Below are 15386 nucleotides of genomic sequence, written 5' to 3'. Positions count from 1 at the left end.
TATTGCACGTCAATAATACCATTTTACTATTCTAGTTAGTTTAGTATTATAGATTTCTTCGTAATTGTAATCAACTATTAAGTAATCTGAGATAACTAGTTAGCTTAGGGGTTTTAGGAGAATATTTGAGTCGCGTATCACGTGACGGAAATCTTTGCTCAAACAAAATGTGAACCGAAGCCGAGCGAACCGAAAGCGAAGCGTTGCGGGACCCCACTCGTGTCAAAGTATCATTACATCTTAATATATATAAATTACGTGACACGTTGTTTGTCCGCTATGGACTCCTAAACTAACGAACGGATTTAAATGGGGATTACTTCATGGAGTGCACTTTAGTTCAACTTGAGAGATAGAATAGTTTTTATTTCGATTTGGGACCCATAATTATTTTTATTTCCAATATTTGTTTTGTATGGACATATTTTCTGTGAGAGAATTTATTGACGCACGGTTTGACAGTTCTACTGTGAAACAATTTCAAAATAATTCTTGATGTTTTGAAATATTATTGCCAAATTCCTATAAAACAGTATTTTTTTTATTATCTACAGACCAACGTATGTCGAGTCAACTAGTAATATTATAAAACAAAGTCCTTCGCTGAGTGCTTGTCTTTCTTTTCGCGATAAACTCAAAAACTATAGCACCGAATTTCGTGTTGTATAGAAAAATGTATAGCGTGGTTCTCGATGAAGGTTTTAGTATATAATTTGTTAAGTTTTTGTATATATTAACGATATTTGTTGGAGTTGTCGGAAAAAATAGCCATCTGGGAGCTTTCAACGAAAACGCTCTCTTAACCCTTTAAGATATAACAAAACAATGTATGGTTGGAATTGTTATATAGTTCTACAGAAAAGTCCGCGATGTCATATGTCTATCTATTAAGGATAACATACTATATCCATGTTAATACTTTAAATAATTGGCAATTATAAAGCGGTAATGTAAGAGCTGTTTACACAAATCCTTATCATTTTATTACAACAGAACAGCATCTGGCGATTCGGCTGATTGTAAATAAGTACAACCGTCGCGCTTCTCACTTTCTGTGCGTCTGGCATTCGCTCTCTGTTTAACGTGATGCATACAAAGCCAGCTAACACAACTAACTGTCTCGCTCACGCCTCGCTTCGCGCGATCGACTTCGGTTCGGCACGTATTCGGATTGCTTTCGGTTTTCTTTGTGGCTAGATTGACGGCCGTTCCCAATGACTTAGACCGGGAAGTCTATCTCCGGTTGTGACCTCCTTAAGATAAATCCTAACTATCGTTGACTTTTCTTTCCCAATAAACTTATCGACGGTAACTCACCTTATCCGTACACGCTGTCTGTCAACGAGAGGACGTATAGCTAAACGTATGGTAAGCTTACCAGCGATAGAAGTTTGTATATAAACTGAAATTCACGCGTCCAATATAAGACGATAAGAATGACTTATCGGGTATATAAGGACAGCTTCAGATTATTGACAGCTAATTACTGACAGTAGAAGGTAGTAATTTACCTCTATCTGTAGATAGTATATTGGGAACGGCCGTTAAACGATACAAAACATTACAAAATGAAAACTCTTCGCCTTCGGTTTGCTCTCTGTTTGACTATAACTCAGTGAGCTCACTCGCTAGTTCAACATTGAGTTTAATGTATAATAGTAGTTCTGTTTGGTTTCGGCAGAAACCAAAAGAAAAAGTAATGATTGGGACACAACATATAAATCATAATATTTCATTAGAACTAAAACTGATTTTGACAGATGTTGACTTGACTGCGATGTAATATGGCAATTTAGTCTTTTGCCGGCAGTTTATGTAATGTAATAAAATTCTTAACTAAATAAATGTTGCATATACGATAAATAGATAATTATTTTGAATTAAAATAATTTACAGTGGTGCTGAAGTGAGCGACTGCGGCCGGTACCTGATAGTAACTCCTGTGAAGGATTGCCGCGACAATCTGCTCTTCTTCGCCGATCTATCGAAACACCCAGAGATTAGCGGCAAACTGCCGCTCACACAGATTGTACATAAGTTTGAGGCTGACTATGAGGTGAATGTTCATATTTGTAGTATATAAATGTTGCAACTGTCATATTATGTTGCCACAACTTTTAAACAAATTTAATTACTATCAATACATTGACTTACAATGAACAACTAGACTCACAAAAATTTAAGCAAAACTCTGCTTATGCATCTATCAGGCGGAGTTCGTTCAGTTGTGTTTCGACCGCGCTTTGAATACAACGCCACGCATTGACGTGTTCAGTGAATGACTATATCCAAACTTAAAAAGGAAGTGTCGTATTTCAGGTAAGTGCCCCTTTTAATTAACGAAATTGTGTAACAAACAAATAAAATTTTCAATTGCTAAAACAAAATTTTCTGGTATCGTGGTCGCGTCCGTCTCGCGCGTGACGTAGTGTTAGGTACTACTTCTAATGTGCGCATACAATAGACTGTCAACATTACTGCCACGAAATAAGGTGTTAATTTGAATGAATGTTTTAATGTTATCAGTATAAGTTAATGAATACGTCTAGTTGTTTATTGTACGCCAATGCACCAATATCAATTTATTATTGTACCTGCTACCAGATTCAATGCCATTTGTAGCCACTGAAAATTGGTAAAATTTTTAGTCACACATTATTGGCAATTATTATTTAAAATCACTGATATAAAAGAGGTAAATACTTTTTTTTAAATAAATAATTTTATCATTCAAATTGCGGTGATTTTGAATTATGTTTATATATAATATATACCTTGGATTTTTTTATTTGCTGCGGTAACTCTCTGTCGAAATTTCAGATGTCTAGCTTTTTTTATAACAATAAGGGTCGAGACGAGTAGAACGTCCAGCTGGTGGTAATAGATACGCCCTGCCCATTGCGGAACTGCGCTCGATCTTCTGACTTCATATCTAAACAATAGAATTCAGAGGGTCGACGTGAATGGTAAGAGATCTCCTGGGACTCTTCTCAGTATGGGGGTACCACAAGGGTCTATTCTTGGACCGTTCCTCTTCCTTATCTATATAAATGATCTTCCTAATCTTATAGAGAAAAAACATAAGGTAGTATTGTTTGCGGACGACACTTCACTGATTTTCAAAGTGAAAAGAAACCAAGCTATGTATGACGAAGTGAACGATATTTTATCTGACATCGTGTACTGCGCTAATAACCTATTGTTAAATAGCAAGAAAACTAAATACATTAAATTTACCGTACCAAATGTCAAAAATGTAAATGCAAATGTTATGTTAAACAGAGAGGTGATAGAACCGGTGGAATCTGCTATATTTCTTGGCATAACTCTAGATTCCAAATTACAATGGGGCCCCCATATTGAAGGATTGGCGAACAGACTTAGTTCTGCAGCATACGCGATTAAAAAGATTAGACAATTAACTGACATAGATACGGCGCGACTAGTATACTTTAGTTATTTCCATAGTATTATGTCCTATGGTATATTGCTATGGGGCAACGCTGCCGATATTAATACAATATTTGTGCTGCAGAAGAGGGCTATTCGCGCTATTTATAACCTATGTCCTAAAGAATCATTGAGAGCAAAATTTAAAGAAATTAACATCTTGACTGTTGCTTCTCAATATATTCTTGATAATGTAATATATTTTCATAGGCACATAAGTGAATTTGCCAGAAACTGTCATAACCATAATGTTAACACCAGGAACAGACATAAACTTATGATGCCTACTACTCGGCTAAGTCGAGTTAGTAAGTCTTTTGTGGGGCGATGTATATGCTTTTATAACAAGATCCCAGAAAATGTTCAAAACAAAAGTATAACGTTATTCAAAAGAATTGTTAAAAAACGTTTGTGTGGTAAAGGTTACTATAACATAAATGACTTTCTTAATGATACCACAGATTGGGAATGGAGTGACCGGCCTCAGGCTATTAAATAATAAGTTTAATTGTACAATATTACTTTGTAAACATATTTATTCGATGAAAAAAAAACCCGCTGAGTTTGTTGCGCCCATTCTTCTCAGATCTGAGGCATTCATTTTGGAATGGGTGGTAGTTTTTGACTTTCAATAAGTGATGTCACATCCTATTTTGAATAAAAATATTTGAATTTGAATTAGAATGCAGTGCCACACAGGATTCTTGAAAAACTCGAAAATTCTGAGCGGCACTACAATTGCGCTCGTCATCTTGAAACACAAGATGTTAAGTCTTATTTGCCCAGACATTTCACTAGCTACGGCACAAACACAATAATGCTTCACGGCAGAAATAGGCGCCGTTGTGATACCCATAATCTAGACGGCATCCTGTGCACTGAAGCCCTCCCTCTGGTAAATTAGTCGCCTCTTACGACCTAAATTGAAAAAATATACTATTGCTAGGAACCAACCAAGCTTCTAAAGCTGGAGTATGTTTCGCGCTTCTTGTATTATTACCTCTAATCTTAATTTTTTTTTCAGTATATCACCAACGAGGGTTCCGTTTGTATATTCCGCACAAATAAGAACGCCCCGAACTACAGGCTCGTCAAGATAGACCTTAACAACCCTGACGAGCAGAACTGGGAGACGCTTATACCGGTGAGGGTTTGTTTCTTTGTTAATACGGATCTACATATAACGAACGTTGGCGAAGGAAAGCTAAAGTATGAAGAGAGGAAGAAGATACTTGGAGGCCGTTGTTCTTTCTATGTCGACTAGGCTTAATAGTACTAGCATATTATCCTTATCAAATGAAAATGTAAGTTGTAATACTATTGGCATATTGTTAGTGGTAGGTGTTATGATAAATTTATCATTAAAATTGATAAATAATGCCATAACACGATATTGCATAATATTATCCATAAATTACGTCACACAATAATTATGGCATGGGGTGGTGGGAAATATTATTAATTTCCTGACCTCTCTCTCCAGACCTCGGAAATTTTTAAATAAGGGACGAGACGAACAGGACCTTTAGCTGTAGATAATTGATACGCCCTGCCCATTATATCGCAGTGCCGCTCAGTATAGTCTTGAAAAACTCAAAAATTCTGATAACTTACATAAGATGTTAAGTCTCATTTGCCCAGTAATGTCACTAGTTACGGCGCCCTTCAGACTGAAACGCAGTAGGAATGCTTACACATTACCGTCCGTTGTGGTACCCATAATCTAGCTGGCATCCTGTGAGAAGGACGGGGAGAGGGGTCAAAATATCATGAACTAGGTGTGACATAATTTGTGGATGGTCTTTTGTATTGACTAATGTACAAAGGAATATTTATTGAAAACTTATTAAAAATGAATATATTTGCTACAGGAACATCCCAAAGATGTGCTGGACTGGGCCTCCGCTGTTGATCATGACAAGTTGGTGATACACTATGTTAGAGATGTTAAGGTGAGTGCTACTAACTTAATACAAGGATAATATTATGCTTCTTTCGATGTTTCAACATCAAATAAAATTTGAAAATTGCAAACATAAAGATGTTCACGAGCAATAAAAGCTGCAGTTTCATACTGTACACTAGATAGCTAAGTCTTTGTGAGGCACTACAGCCTATGTGGTTTTGTTTTACGTTACGACTAGGATTGATTATATTGTACTGTAGTATACACTGTGACTACCCATAAATACTGTTATGTGTAGTTGCAGTGTATATATACTACTAGAGTGCCAGTTAACATGACGTTTAACTCCAGGTAAAAGAAATTGGCAGTTGTAGAGGGCTTTAGTATTAAAATTTGAAATTCAATTATTAATTTCAAATTTATTTTTAAAACCTATGTTCAATAATTTAGTAATCAAACAGAAACACTATTTCAACAATGCGCATTATATAAACATTAACCTTTTCACTAAGTCCATTCAATTTCACTTATAAGATATACACAGCACTAATGTTGCACAATACGTCAGCTGTATAGCTACAGATATACTGCTATAAGCATATCGGTGCCGCGAACTCACGATATTTCACCCATCCAAAAAGTATCTAATTTTATATTTTTAATTATTGCGTGCGCCAGTCAATATTTTTGGCTCCACTGATTAGTTTACACGGCGGCCCGTGTGCATGTTTAACACAGTGTACGTATTACAGAGTGTGCTACAACTCCACAGTATGGGCAACGGGGAGCTGTTGGAACAGTTCCCGCTGGACGTGGGCTCCGTGGTGGGTTTCTCTGGCAAGAAGGAGCAGACGGAGATCTTCTACCACTTCATGTCATTCCTCACGCCCGGGATCATCTACCACGTGGACCTCAAGAGCAAGCCCTACAAACCTACTGTGAGTTTTATTTGTTATTTTACAAAAATACTAATACTACAGCTAAAGTTAAGCTAAGTAAGTTTTTCGAAAATAAATAAATAAATTATTTATGGCTATACAAAACATTACAAATATAATATGAATAATTAGGCTACGCGATGAAACAATAGGCAAAAAGGAAAGGCTCAGCTTCACCTGACATTGAATCATGGATTTATGTTTCTCATGGTACGAATTAATGAACGAACGAAAACAGTTTGCGATTCAATTGTAGACGTGATTTGGCCTCAACCTAACTTGGATAGCTTTACTGACGTCGTGGTACGAAATAGCAATGCAGTTCATTTTAGGTCGTCAATTGAATCGCAGTAACAGTTCATAGTAGGCCCACAGGTCATTATAGTAAGCTGATTGAGAAATCAAAAAGGCCTGATGCATATATTTTTTTACCAGTGGGAGACTCTCCATGCAGCCCTGTTTTTAGCCATCCCCTCCTCCCTAAGATGTTGAGTGTGAGTGGATGTATTGTGTACCCTTGCAAGTGTATGTAAGTGTGTGTGTATGTGTATGTGCGTGGGTGTGGGCGCGTGTTTATGTCCGCACACAAAAAAATCTTTTAGAGCAAGGAATTTCCAGTGGATGTGGTTCAATTTCTCCGCAGCAAGTTGCTTTTTTAATAAAGCAAAACGGTATTTTTTTAAAAGCACCCGACTCATTTGTATTTTTCTACTCCTCTACTTTTATCTGTCATTTATAACGCCACGATCACTAATATAAGTACGTACTTTATAGAATCTATGAAAAAGTCTATACTCTATAGTCTATGGCCTAAGAAAGCAATGTTTGCCGTACTATTATGTCGTCAAAAAAGTTGATTGCCATTATAATAAAATTTAAAAAAAATATTTTTTACTTTTTGTTTTTCTTTTCTTTTATTTAATGTGTGAATTTTTTCAGATTATATTAATTTTAAAGTTAATCTTCATTAGGTTTGTTTTTAAATGCATTTTAAAATATTATTTTGCAGGTATTTAGAGAAGTAAAGGTGAAAGGATTCGATCCGTCCCAGTATGAAGCGAAACAGATATTCTACTCAAGCAAAGATGGCACCCAAGTTCCAATGTTTATTGTTTCTAAGAAGGTACACTACTTAAAGCTTTACAATAATTAATAATAATTTGGTCTGAGAAAGAGATGACGCTCTGCAGACGTTGCATAAGTCTGTCTCTTTTACTCGAACCACATGCGTTGCGTTTCGAAACTTAATTGATATGATATTAGAGGTGTTTTGAGGGAAAAATACCAAAAAATACATTTTAAAATTGCGCTTAAATTTAAATTATAAACCATTAAGCCCTTTTAAGTACTTTTAAAATAATAAGACTATATATATAGCTTAGTGTTTTCGTAAAAATAAATTGATTTAAGACGAATTAAGAACGGACCTCCTTATGAGACTTATAGTTAATTTGACAGGAGGCGGTTGTTGTTGTTGCCTTTTTTATTTGAATGTTTTTCTTCACCCATGCTTTAAATCCTCTATTAAAGATTTGGAAACAGTTAGCTTATTATCAACATTAAAACATCCAATGTCGTAATAACCATTACATCATCCAAACGAGTGTTGTAATGTTGTACTGAATTTCATAACAACGCTCCTTGGTTTTTTTTCGATCCCTTCATGCGCAAAGAGTGTCAACAAACAGCCACATTCTTATTGCTCGATGCGTAGTATCTGTATGAATTTTAAAAAAAGAACATTTTCGTTTACGCGCGTTCCACACTACCAGAACGTGGCGCGCCGTAAAAAAAAGTAGGTTTTTCGAAACCCCGCCATTTTTTTTTGAAAAAATGAGCGATTCAAGTTTTGACTGCACACCTCCGGATATTTTAAACGCTGCAAACGAACATAATATTTAAGTGAATTTTAATAATTGCACTATAGAAAATGTAAATTTTTTACTAAAATAAATAATTATTTCATTAGTAGGTACTTAGTTTATTTGTATATAGTCAGTAATGGATGATATTAGGTTACTACTAGGACTGGCTGTTTTAATGTTAGCTAACTATTTCAGAATCTTTTAGAGTATTCATATTCTGGGTGTAGATAAAGTATTGTATGCAACTGTTGATAATTTGGTATTAAAACACTCATGTGATACTATTATCACACTCAGCTTCGCCTCGTAATAAAAATAAATCATAAACCCACATTCATATTTTAATACCCCTTATTACACAACAGTTGCATAAATAACTATAATATATCTCAAATTATTATTGAGAGAACAGTACGTGTTGCTCCAGAAATAACTTTTTTAGATTACAGCATTAAAACACAAGATATAGAATTAACTAATAGTACTAATGTGTTGCGGTGTGAAGTGCGCCGTAGCTAGTGAAATTTGAGAGTGAGAGACTTAAGATTTTATGTCTCAAGGTGACCAGCGCAATTGTAGTGCCGCTTAGAATTTTTGAGTTTTTCAAGAATCCTGAGCGGCACTGTATTGTAGCATGGGCAGGGTGTATCAATTACCATCAGCCGAACATCCTGGTGGTGTCGTCCCTTATAATAATTTAAAAAACCAGTTTTTCAAGCAATATTGATTTAATTCGCAGGGCCTAGCTTTGGACGGCAACAACCCGGCGCTCGTGTACGGCTACGGCGGGTTCAACATCAACGTGCAGCCCAGCTTCAGTGTCACGAGGATCGTGTTCATGCAGCACTTCAACGGAGTACTGGCTGTACCCAACATACGAGGTGGAGGGTTCGTATACTTCATTGAACCACTGACATCTGATGACACTCAATCACTATATACTTAGGCTGCATTTAGTGCTCGACCGACGGTCAGCGCTGACGTCGGTCAAACGTAGCGCATTTTGAAGGACATTACTCTCAGAGGGGCACATCTCCACAGTTGTAGAGAATTCCGATAGAAGTGAAAACTTAGAACTTTTTGTGTAAAAATTTGAAATTCATAATGTTTAAATAGAATTAAATTATTAATATCAATTTATTTTTGAAACTAATTTTCATTAATATAATAATTAAACAAAAACTCTACTTCAACAATGCACACTATATACGCATTGAACTTTTCACTAAATCCATTCAATTTCACTTATGACAGCACTAATTTTGCACTTCAGCTGTATAGCTACAGATATACTGCTTTAAGCATTTCGGTGACGCGAACTCATGAGATTTCACCCATCCAAAAAATTGCTAACAGTGTAATATATGTATATTTTTTAAATTATTTAATTAAATCGTGCGCCAGTCCTGAGCATGTCGGTGACGCGAACCCATACGATTTTCACTTACCAAAGAAGTTTTCACTTCAAAAAATCTATTGACAATCCAAATTGTACGTATTTATTTTACAGTGAATATGGCGAGAGATGGCACAATGCCGGTCGCTTACTGAACAAGCAGAACGTGTTCGATGACTTCCAAGCCGCGGCAGAGTACCTCCACCGGGAGGGCTACAGCAGGCCCGAGCTGACCACGGCTCAGGGAGGCTCCAACGGAGGACTGCTGGTCGCAGCCTGCATCAACCAGCGGCCCGACCTCTACGGGGCCGCCATCGTGCAGGTCGGGTCAGTATCACCCCACACACTTGGCAACCGAGGAGCTGCTCGAAACAGTGACAATTGCTGCCGAATTGAACCCAAACCTCCCTGTTCGATAACCTGACTGGACTCTAGATATAGTTAATTATAAAAAAAAGATGGTGATTCGAATGAGAACCTGTCGGTCAATGCTAGAAAATGGTAAATAGAAACTTTCATCCACCAACCTTGAACCCCCACTAAATTGCTCTGCTTTGGTTTTTTGGTGCACGGCACGCAATTGTTACGGAGACAAAAGTAACACAAAGGGTTGGCGCGAGATAACCAAAACGTCTGGTTGACAAGCTTTTCGAATCACAGTTTAAGGTAGACAGCTATGGGCCGCGGTCGCCATTACATTGCACAAAAGATGAGGGTAGTCAGAAGTATGGAATTAAATCTACCCACCAAACCTTACAATGACCGAACACTTCCACTACTGAAAACAATCTTTTATGACCAATGCGGGAGTATAACCCCTCACGCGTTCCATGAAAAGAGCGCTCGCACAAATTTTGTTTTCAGGTTTATTTGTGTAATTAATCCCAAAAGTGATGCTTGTTTAGATCCCCTACTTGATAAAAAACTTAGATAATTATAGACATATTGTATATTAATAGACAACCGATGGAAACAGGCCAGGTTTATTATTTTAGTACAAGCTACTTTTTACACTTGCGATTTGTATGTCACTTTGTGTGCATTGCTCAAAATGGAGGTTAACCGTTAAACCAATTTTCATTCGACGTTTTAACAGCTGTCACAATGTGTCTACTACTACCGAAATGTTAACATCACATAATATAATTAAATGAATCTACAATTTTTTTTTGTCCATTCACTTTTGTCACCAATTTCATTTCGTAAATTTGATATTTTTTAAGACCGTATACCGTACCGTTGCGCAAATAACTCCTATGCGCACATTCTAAAAATTCGACTTCTATTTTGAAATGCAGAGAAGTGTTATTAAAGAAGTTCACTATCGCGTATGCAGGTTATTATCGAATCGAAACGACAACACGTCCAATTAACAAACACCAAAACAATTGTGTAAATTGTCACACTGACAGACAAACAAATACATTCCGAGATTAATTTAAGTCAACACTGACGAAGTAGTACACAGCTTTAACATTTAATGTATTCTCCAGATCTGTATAAATAACATGAACGATATAAGCCCAGTTTTAAAATTATGGTAACCTTTTCAACAATCGATTTACCGCGTCCAAGATTTTGATATTTTTCATGGCTCAGTGATAAGTCTAAAAATAAACTTGCCGCACATTTTTATTCATAAATATTAATGTTACTTGATATTTACGCTACTATATTTCTTCCTTTTCCTTTATCCTTTTATTAATTATATTATTTTCATAATTTGCTGGAACTCCAAAATTGTAGATTGTAATTTATTTTGTACTTTATTTATGGTCTTCCAATGAGAGTGATGTATGTATCAGTAACTGGTATTCATACCAGATTATATACAAGACCATAATTATTGTAATGTTTTGTTTTCTGTGTCAGTAAATAAATAAATAAAATCTTTTGCAGGGTTCTGGACATGCTACGGTTCCAGAAGTTCACGATCGGGCACGCCTGGGTCTCCGATTACGGTAGCTCCGACAACGAGACCCAGTTTAACTACCTGCTAAAGTACTCGCCGCTACATAATATCAAGTCGTCCGATAATGGTACGCTTGATAGAAACTATTCGGTGATTTTTTTTATGGAATTGAAAACCTGTCCAGGGCTGGGGAAAATTATGAAGATATAAAAGAGATGATTATTAATGAATATAAAGTATAACAATGGACTAAACTAATAAGGTGGGATGAGATTGGGATTAGAAGTAGTCCCAATGTCAACTAACTCAAATTAATATATTGAAATTTAATGAAAAATATAACATCAGAAAATCATATTTAATGATGTCACTTGCATGTGCGAATACTTAACCATACAAATGCCTTCTATATTACAATATTGTTTTTTCTACAAACGTATAACAGCACCAGGAATTTTTTTTTTAGGATTTTTATTTTATTACACCAAAGAAGCATAACTTGCGTGCGTAAATAAATACACTCACATTTATTTCTATATACAATTATAAATGTAGTTGTGTGTGTCACAGGCCGCGCCCCGTACCCCGCGACCCTGGTGTTGACGGCCGACCACGACGACCGCGTGGTGCCGCTCCACTCGCTCAAGTACGTGGCCACGCTGCAGCACGCAGCAGCAGCAGACCACTGGCCGCCGCTCCTGGCGCGAGTCGACACCAAGGCGGGCCACGGCGGAGGGAAGCCCACCGCCAAGATTGTACGTCTGGCTCACTGACCACATTCTGATATATCCTTCCAAAAGCGGGAGGAGCCCTTTGGCACTACACCTTTCATATACATCAAAACCGAAAGAGCCGTACGGCACCCTACGCCCTGACCAAGCTCCGACCCTCATTTTTCTTATAAGATAGTTTATTTTGCATGTTTCGATATCTTGTTTCAATAGCTTTCTTATGCATTCTCTCATATCATCCTAATTAATTATATTATATTATTAATCTATTAATATACGTAAAATAATACGCATTGGAATCGCGCCGATCTACCGCATACCGCGGCGCGGGAGCAATTGCTGATTAGAGAAGGATATTGGGAGTGACAATAACATAACATATGTTAAAGTCATGAAGCTACATCAGTAGTAAAAACTGATAAGAAACTTCCAGCCTGTCTTTTAATCATATAAGAACTTAGCCTATTTAATATATTATACAATTTTAGGTGACCTGCACAGAACAAGACTAAAACTACACTATAAAATTCTAAAACAGTTAGCTTATTGCCAACATTAAAACACCCAAAGTTCTAATAACTATTACATCATTCAAACAAGTGTTGTAATGAAATACAGTACAACATTACAACACTCGTTTGGATGATGTTATGGTTACTAGGACTGGCTTTTGTAATGTTAGCAGTAAACTAACTGTTTCAGAATCTTTTATAGAGGATTCATATTAGGGTTGTAGATAGTCTTGTATGCTTGGTTTTCAAACACTCATGTGATACTATTATCATAAACCCACATTCGTGTTTTAATACCCCTTATTACACAACAGTTACATAAATAACTAACACACTATACTTTTTGATTCATTAGCTATTTTTGTTTTTTATCGCAAACGCTGGCGATATTCCTTATTTTCGCAATATTGGCTTCTTTTTAGCCGAAAGAGTTCCTAACAAGTGAAATTTTATATGTTTTACTTACAAATAATGAAACAAATTTTAGTTTAATCTTTTATATAAATAAAAATCAAATTTTGTTCCCAATAATATGCAATGAAATCATAAACCATTGATCAGATTGTGATGAAACTTCGATACCGTCCTGGGCACGCCTGCGAAGATTCCTGTACTAAAATTCTATTCTATTATTTTCTTATATCTTTATGTATGAACGTCGCTCTATATATCGACGCTGAGTATGTCGATACAGGCTGTGGCAATTTGAGAAGTGATCCCGAATCCAGGGGACTTTAAGCGGTCTTAGCGGTCACCAACTTGTGTCTTCTAAGGGTTAATTACATTCCGACATGTTGCAAAGCATAGTCTCGATTTCAGATATAAGTTTGTGCCGGTTCTCGTCGTCACTATCGCGGTAGAAGTTCGCACGGCCGGTGTAGCTAGCACACCATGTGCTGTCATGCATAGCAATGAATACTGCTCATTTGCAGCATATTATTAATATGCAGAAGAAAGAGTGGGCATAAAACGCACCCTTGTGGGATGCCAGCGTTTATAGGTTTTAAGTCGGAGCATGCACAGCCGATAAGAACCTTGATGGCTCCGATCATCCAAAAAGCTAGTGACACATCTGCACAACCTTTCGGGAAGCGCATAAGGTGGTAGTTTCGCTACAAGCGCTTTGTGCTACACCCATCCGAAGGCTTTCGCTATGTCCAGACTTACCGCCATAAAAAGAAAGATAAGATGTTTCAGGCTGAGAGTATATGTGTATCGGTCAAAAGATGAGATCTGGCTAACTTACCTTATCGCTCGAACTTTTTGAAGTAAATCGTCTACAACATTTATCAAAAACAAACCATAATTAAAAGGTATATGTATTGCTGTCGAGAAGCAGAGGAGTATTTGCACTATCTGTACCCACAAATTTTTGATATTGTTTTACTTATTGTTTCAGATTGAGGAACACACTGATATCCTCTCCTTTATGACTCAAGCGCTGGGACTTACATTTGTCAAGTGAATTGTATTGAAAACAAAGTATTGTGCCGGGACTCTGTAATTGTATTTATGAATTGAAGTGAATCCGTCGCATACGTAGAACCCACGCACCTGGAAATCAAGAGACTGGTGATATTGTTACGCATTTCTATTATTTTGTAATATAAATAAATAAACTTTGTTTTTATTATTATTTTTTTTTCATAAAAACCTAAGTTGTATATTATATATATATTGTATAGCAAATCAAAAATAGGGAACAAAATAAATGCAATGTACCTACTTTAATTGTACAGATTTTGTCTACTGATACTTGCTCATTTTTCATAATTTATAATAAGTCAGTTACTTTAAAAATATCATTTTTCTACTCATCTATTTTTATCTTTCATTAATACAGCCACGATAACCCATATTAGTACATACCAGCCTAGCGAAAATCTCTTAACAGCCGTTCCCAATATTCAGTTATCTCTTACTTCAGGTAAACATCGCAAGTATCGTTGTCTTGTCCCAATAAACTTATCGACGGCAACTCACCATATCCGTACACGCTGTCTGTCAAAGGGACGACGTATAGCTTACGAGCTATAGAAGTTTGTATGGAAATTGCAATTCACGCGTCCCAATATATGGCGATAAGAATGACTTATCGGGTATATTGGGACAGCTTCAGATTATTGACAGCTAATTACTGTCAGTAGAAGTTCGTAATTTATCTGTAGTAGATAGTACATTGGGAACGACCGTAAGAAAAAAGCGATTCACTCGATTGTATGAAACGTACAGACATCGATAGATTGACAGATGACGGCTATAATCTTGTAAAAACTTGTACAGTATAGATTCAAAGGCACAATTAAGTACATAGGTACCAAAGCGGATGTAAATACTACGTAATAACTAATCCAGCTAAGTTTGAAAGCCAACAGTTGCTTATAACGTAGTGGATTTGGGCTATCTCCGTTTTTTACAAGATTATAGCCGTCATCTGTCAATCTATCAGACTGCATGTTTCATACAATCGAGTGAATCGCTTTTTTCTTAGTTTTGCTAGAATGGTATTAGGTAAGTGATGGTGAAAATGTATCTATCGATCAAAATAAGGCGTTGCGTAGAGAAGTCGCTTCATTGTGTGTCTTCTACCGCATTTATCACGGGGAGTGTTCCGAAGAGCTGTTTAACCTGATTCCTGCCGCCAAATTCCACCTTCGCACGACACGCCACAAGTTC

General features: G+C 36.5%; 1 protein-coding gene across 2 annotated transcripts in view; it reads left to right on the top strand.

Annotated features, from left to right (window-relative positions):
* Positions 1–14343, top strand: part of LOC126971839 (prolyl endopeptidase) — a 33635-nt gene extending 19292 nt beyond the window's left edge. For both annotated transcript variants that reach the window (XM_050818334.1, XM_050818335.1), the window contains 10 exons: positions 1897–2056; positions 4475–4594; positions 5322–5402; positions 6109–6294; positions 7304–7417; positions 8899–9047; positions 9670–9882; positions 11455–11594; positions 12038–12222; positions 14110–14343. In XM_050818334.1, the coding sequence (XP_050674291.1) occupies positions 1897–2056; positions 4475–4594; positions 5322–5402; positions 6109–6294; positions 7304–7417; positions 8899–9047; positions 9670–9882; positions 11455–11594; positions 12038–12222; positions 14110–14175 (1414 nt within the window). In that variant the 3' untranslated portion in view covers positions 14176–14343. The remainder of the gene's footprint in view (positions 1–1896; positions 2057–4474; positions 4595–5321; positions 5403–6108; positions 6295–7303; positions 7418–8898; positions 9048–9669; positions 9883–11454; positions 11595–12037; positions 12223–14109) is intronic.
* The last annotated feature ends 1043 nt before the right edge of the window (positions 14344–15386 follow it).

The sequence above is a fragment of the Leptidea sinapis genome, chromosome 24 (genome assembly GCF_905404315.1).
Source record: "Leptidea sinapis chromosome 24, ilLepSina1.1, whole genome shotgun sequence".
In the NCBI taxonomy this organism is placed as follows: Eukaryota; Metazoa; Arthropoda; class Insecta; order Lepidoptera; family Pieridae; genus Leptidea; species Leptidea sinapis.
Note: the sequence above shows the minus strand (reverse complement) of the source record. Positions and strands in the feature narration are given on the sequence as shown.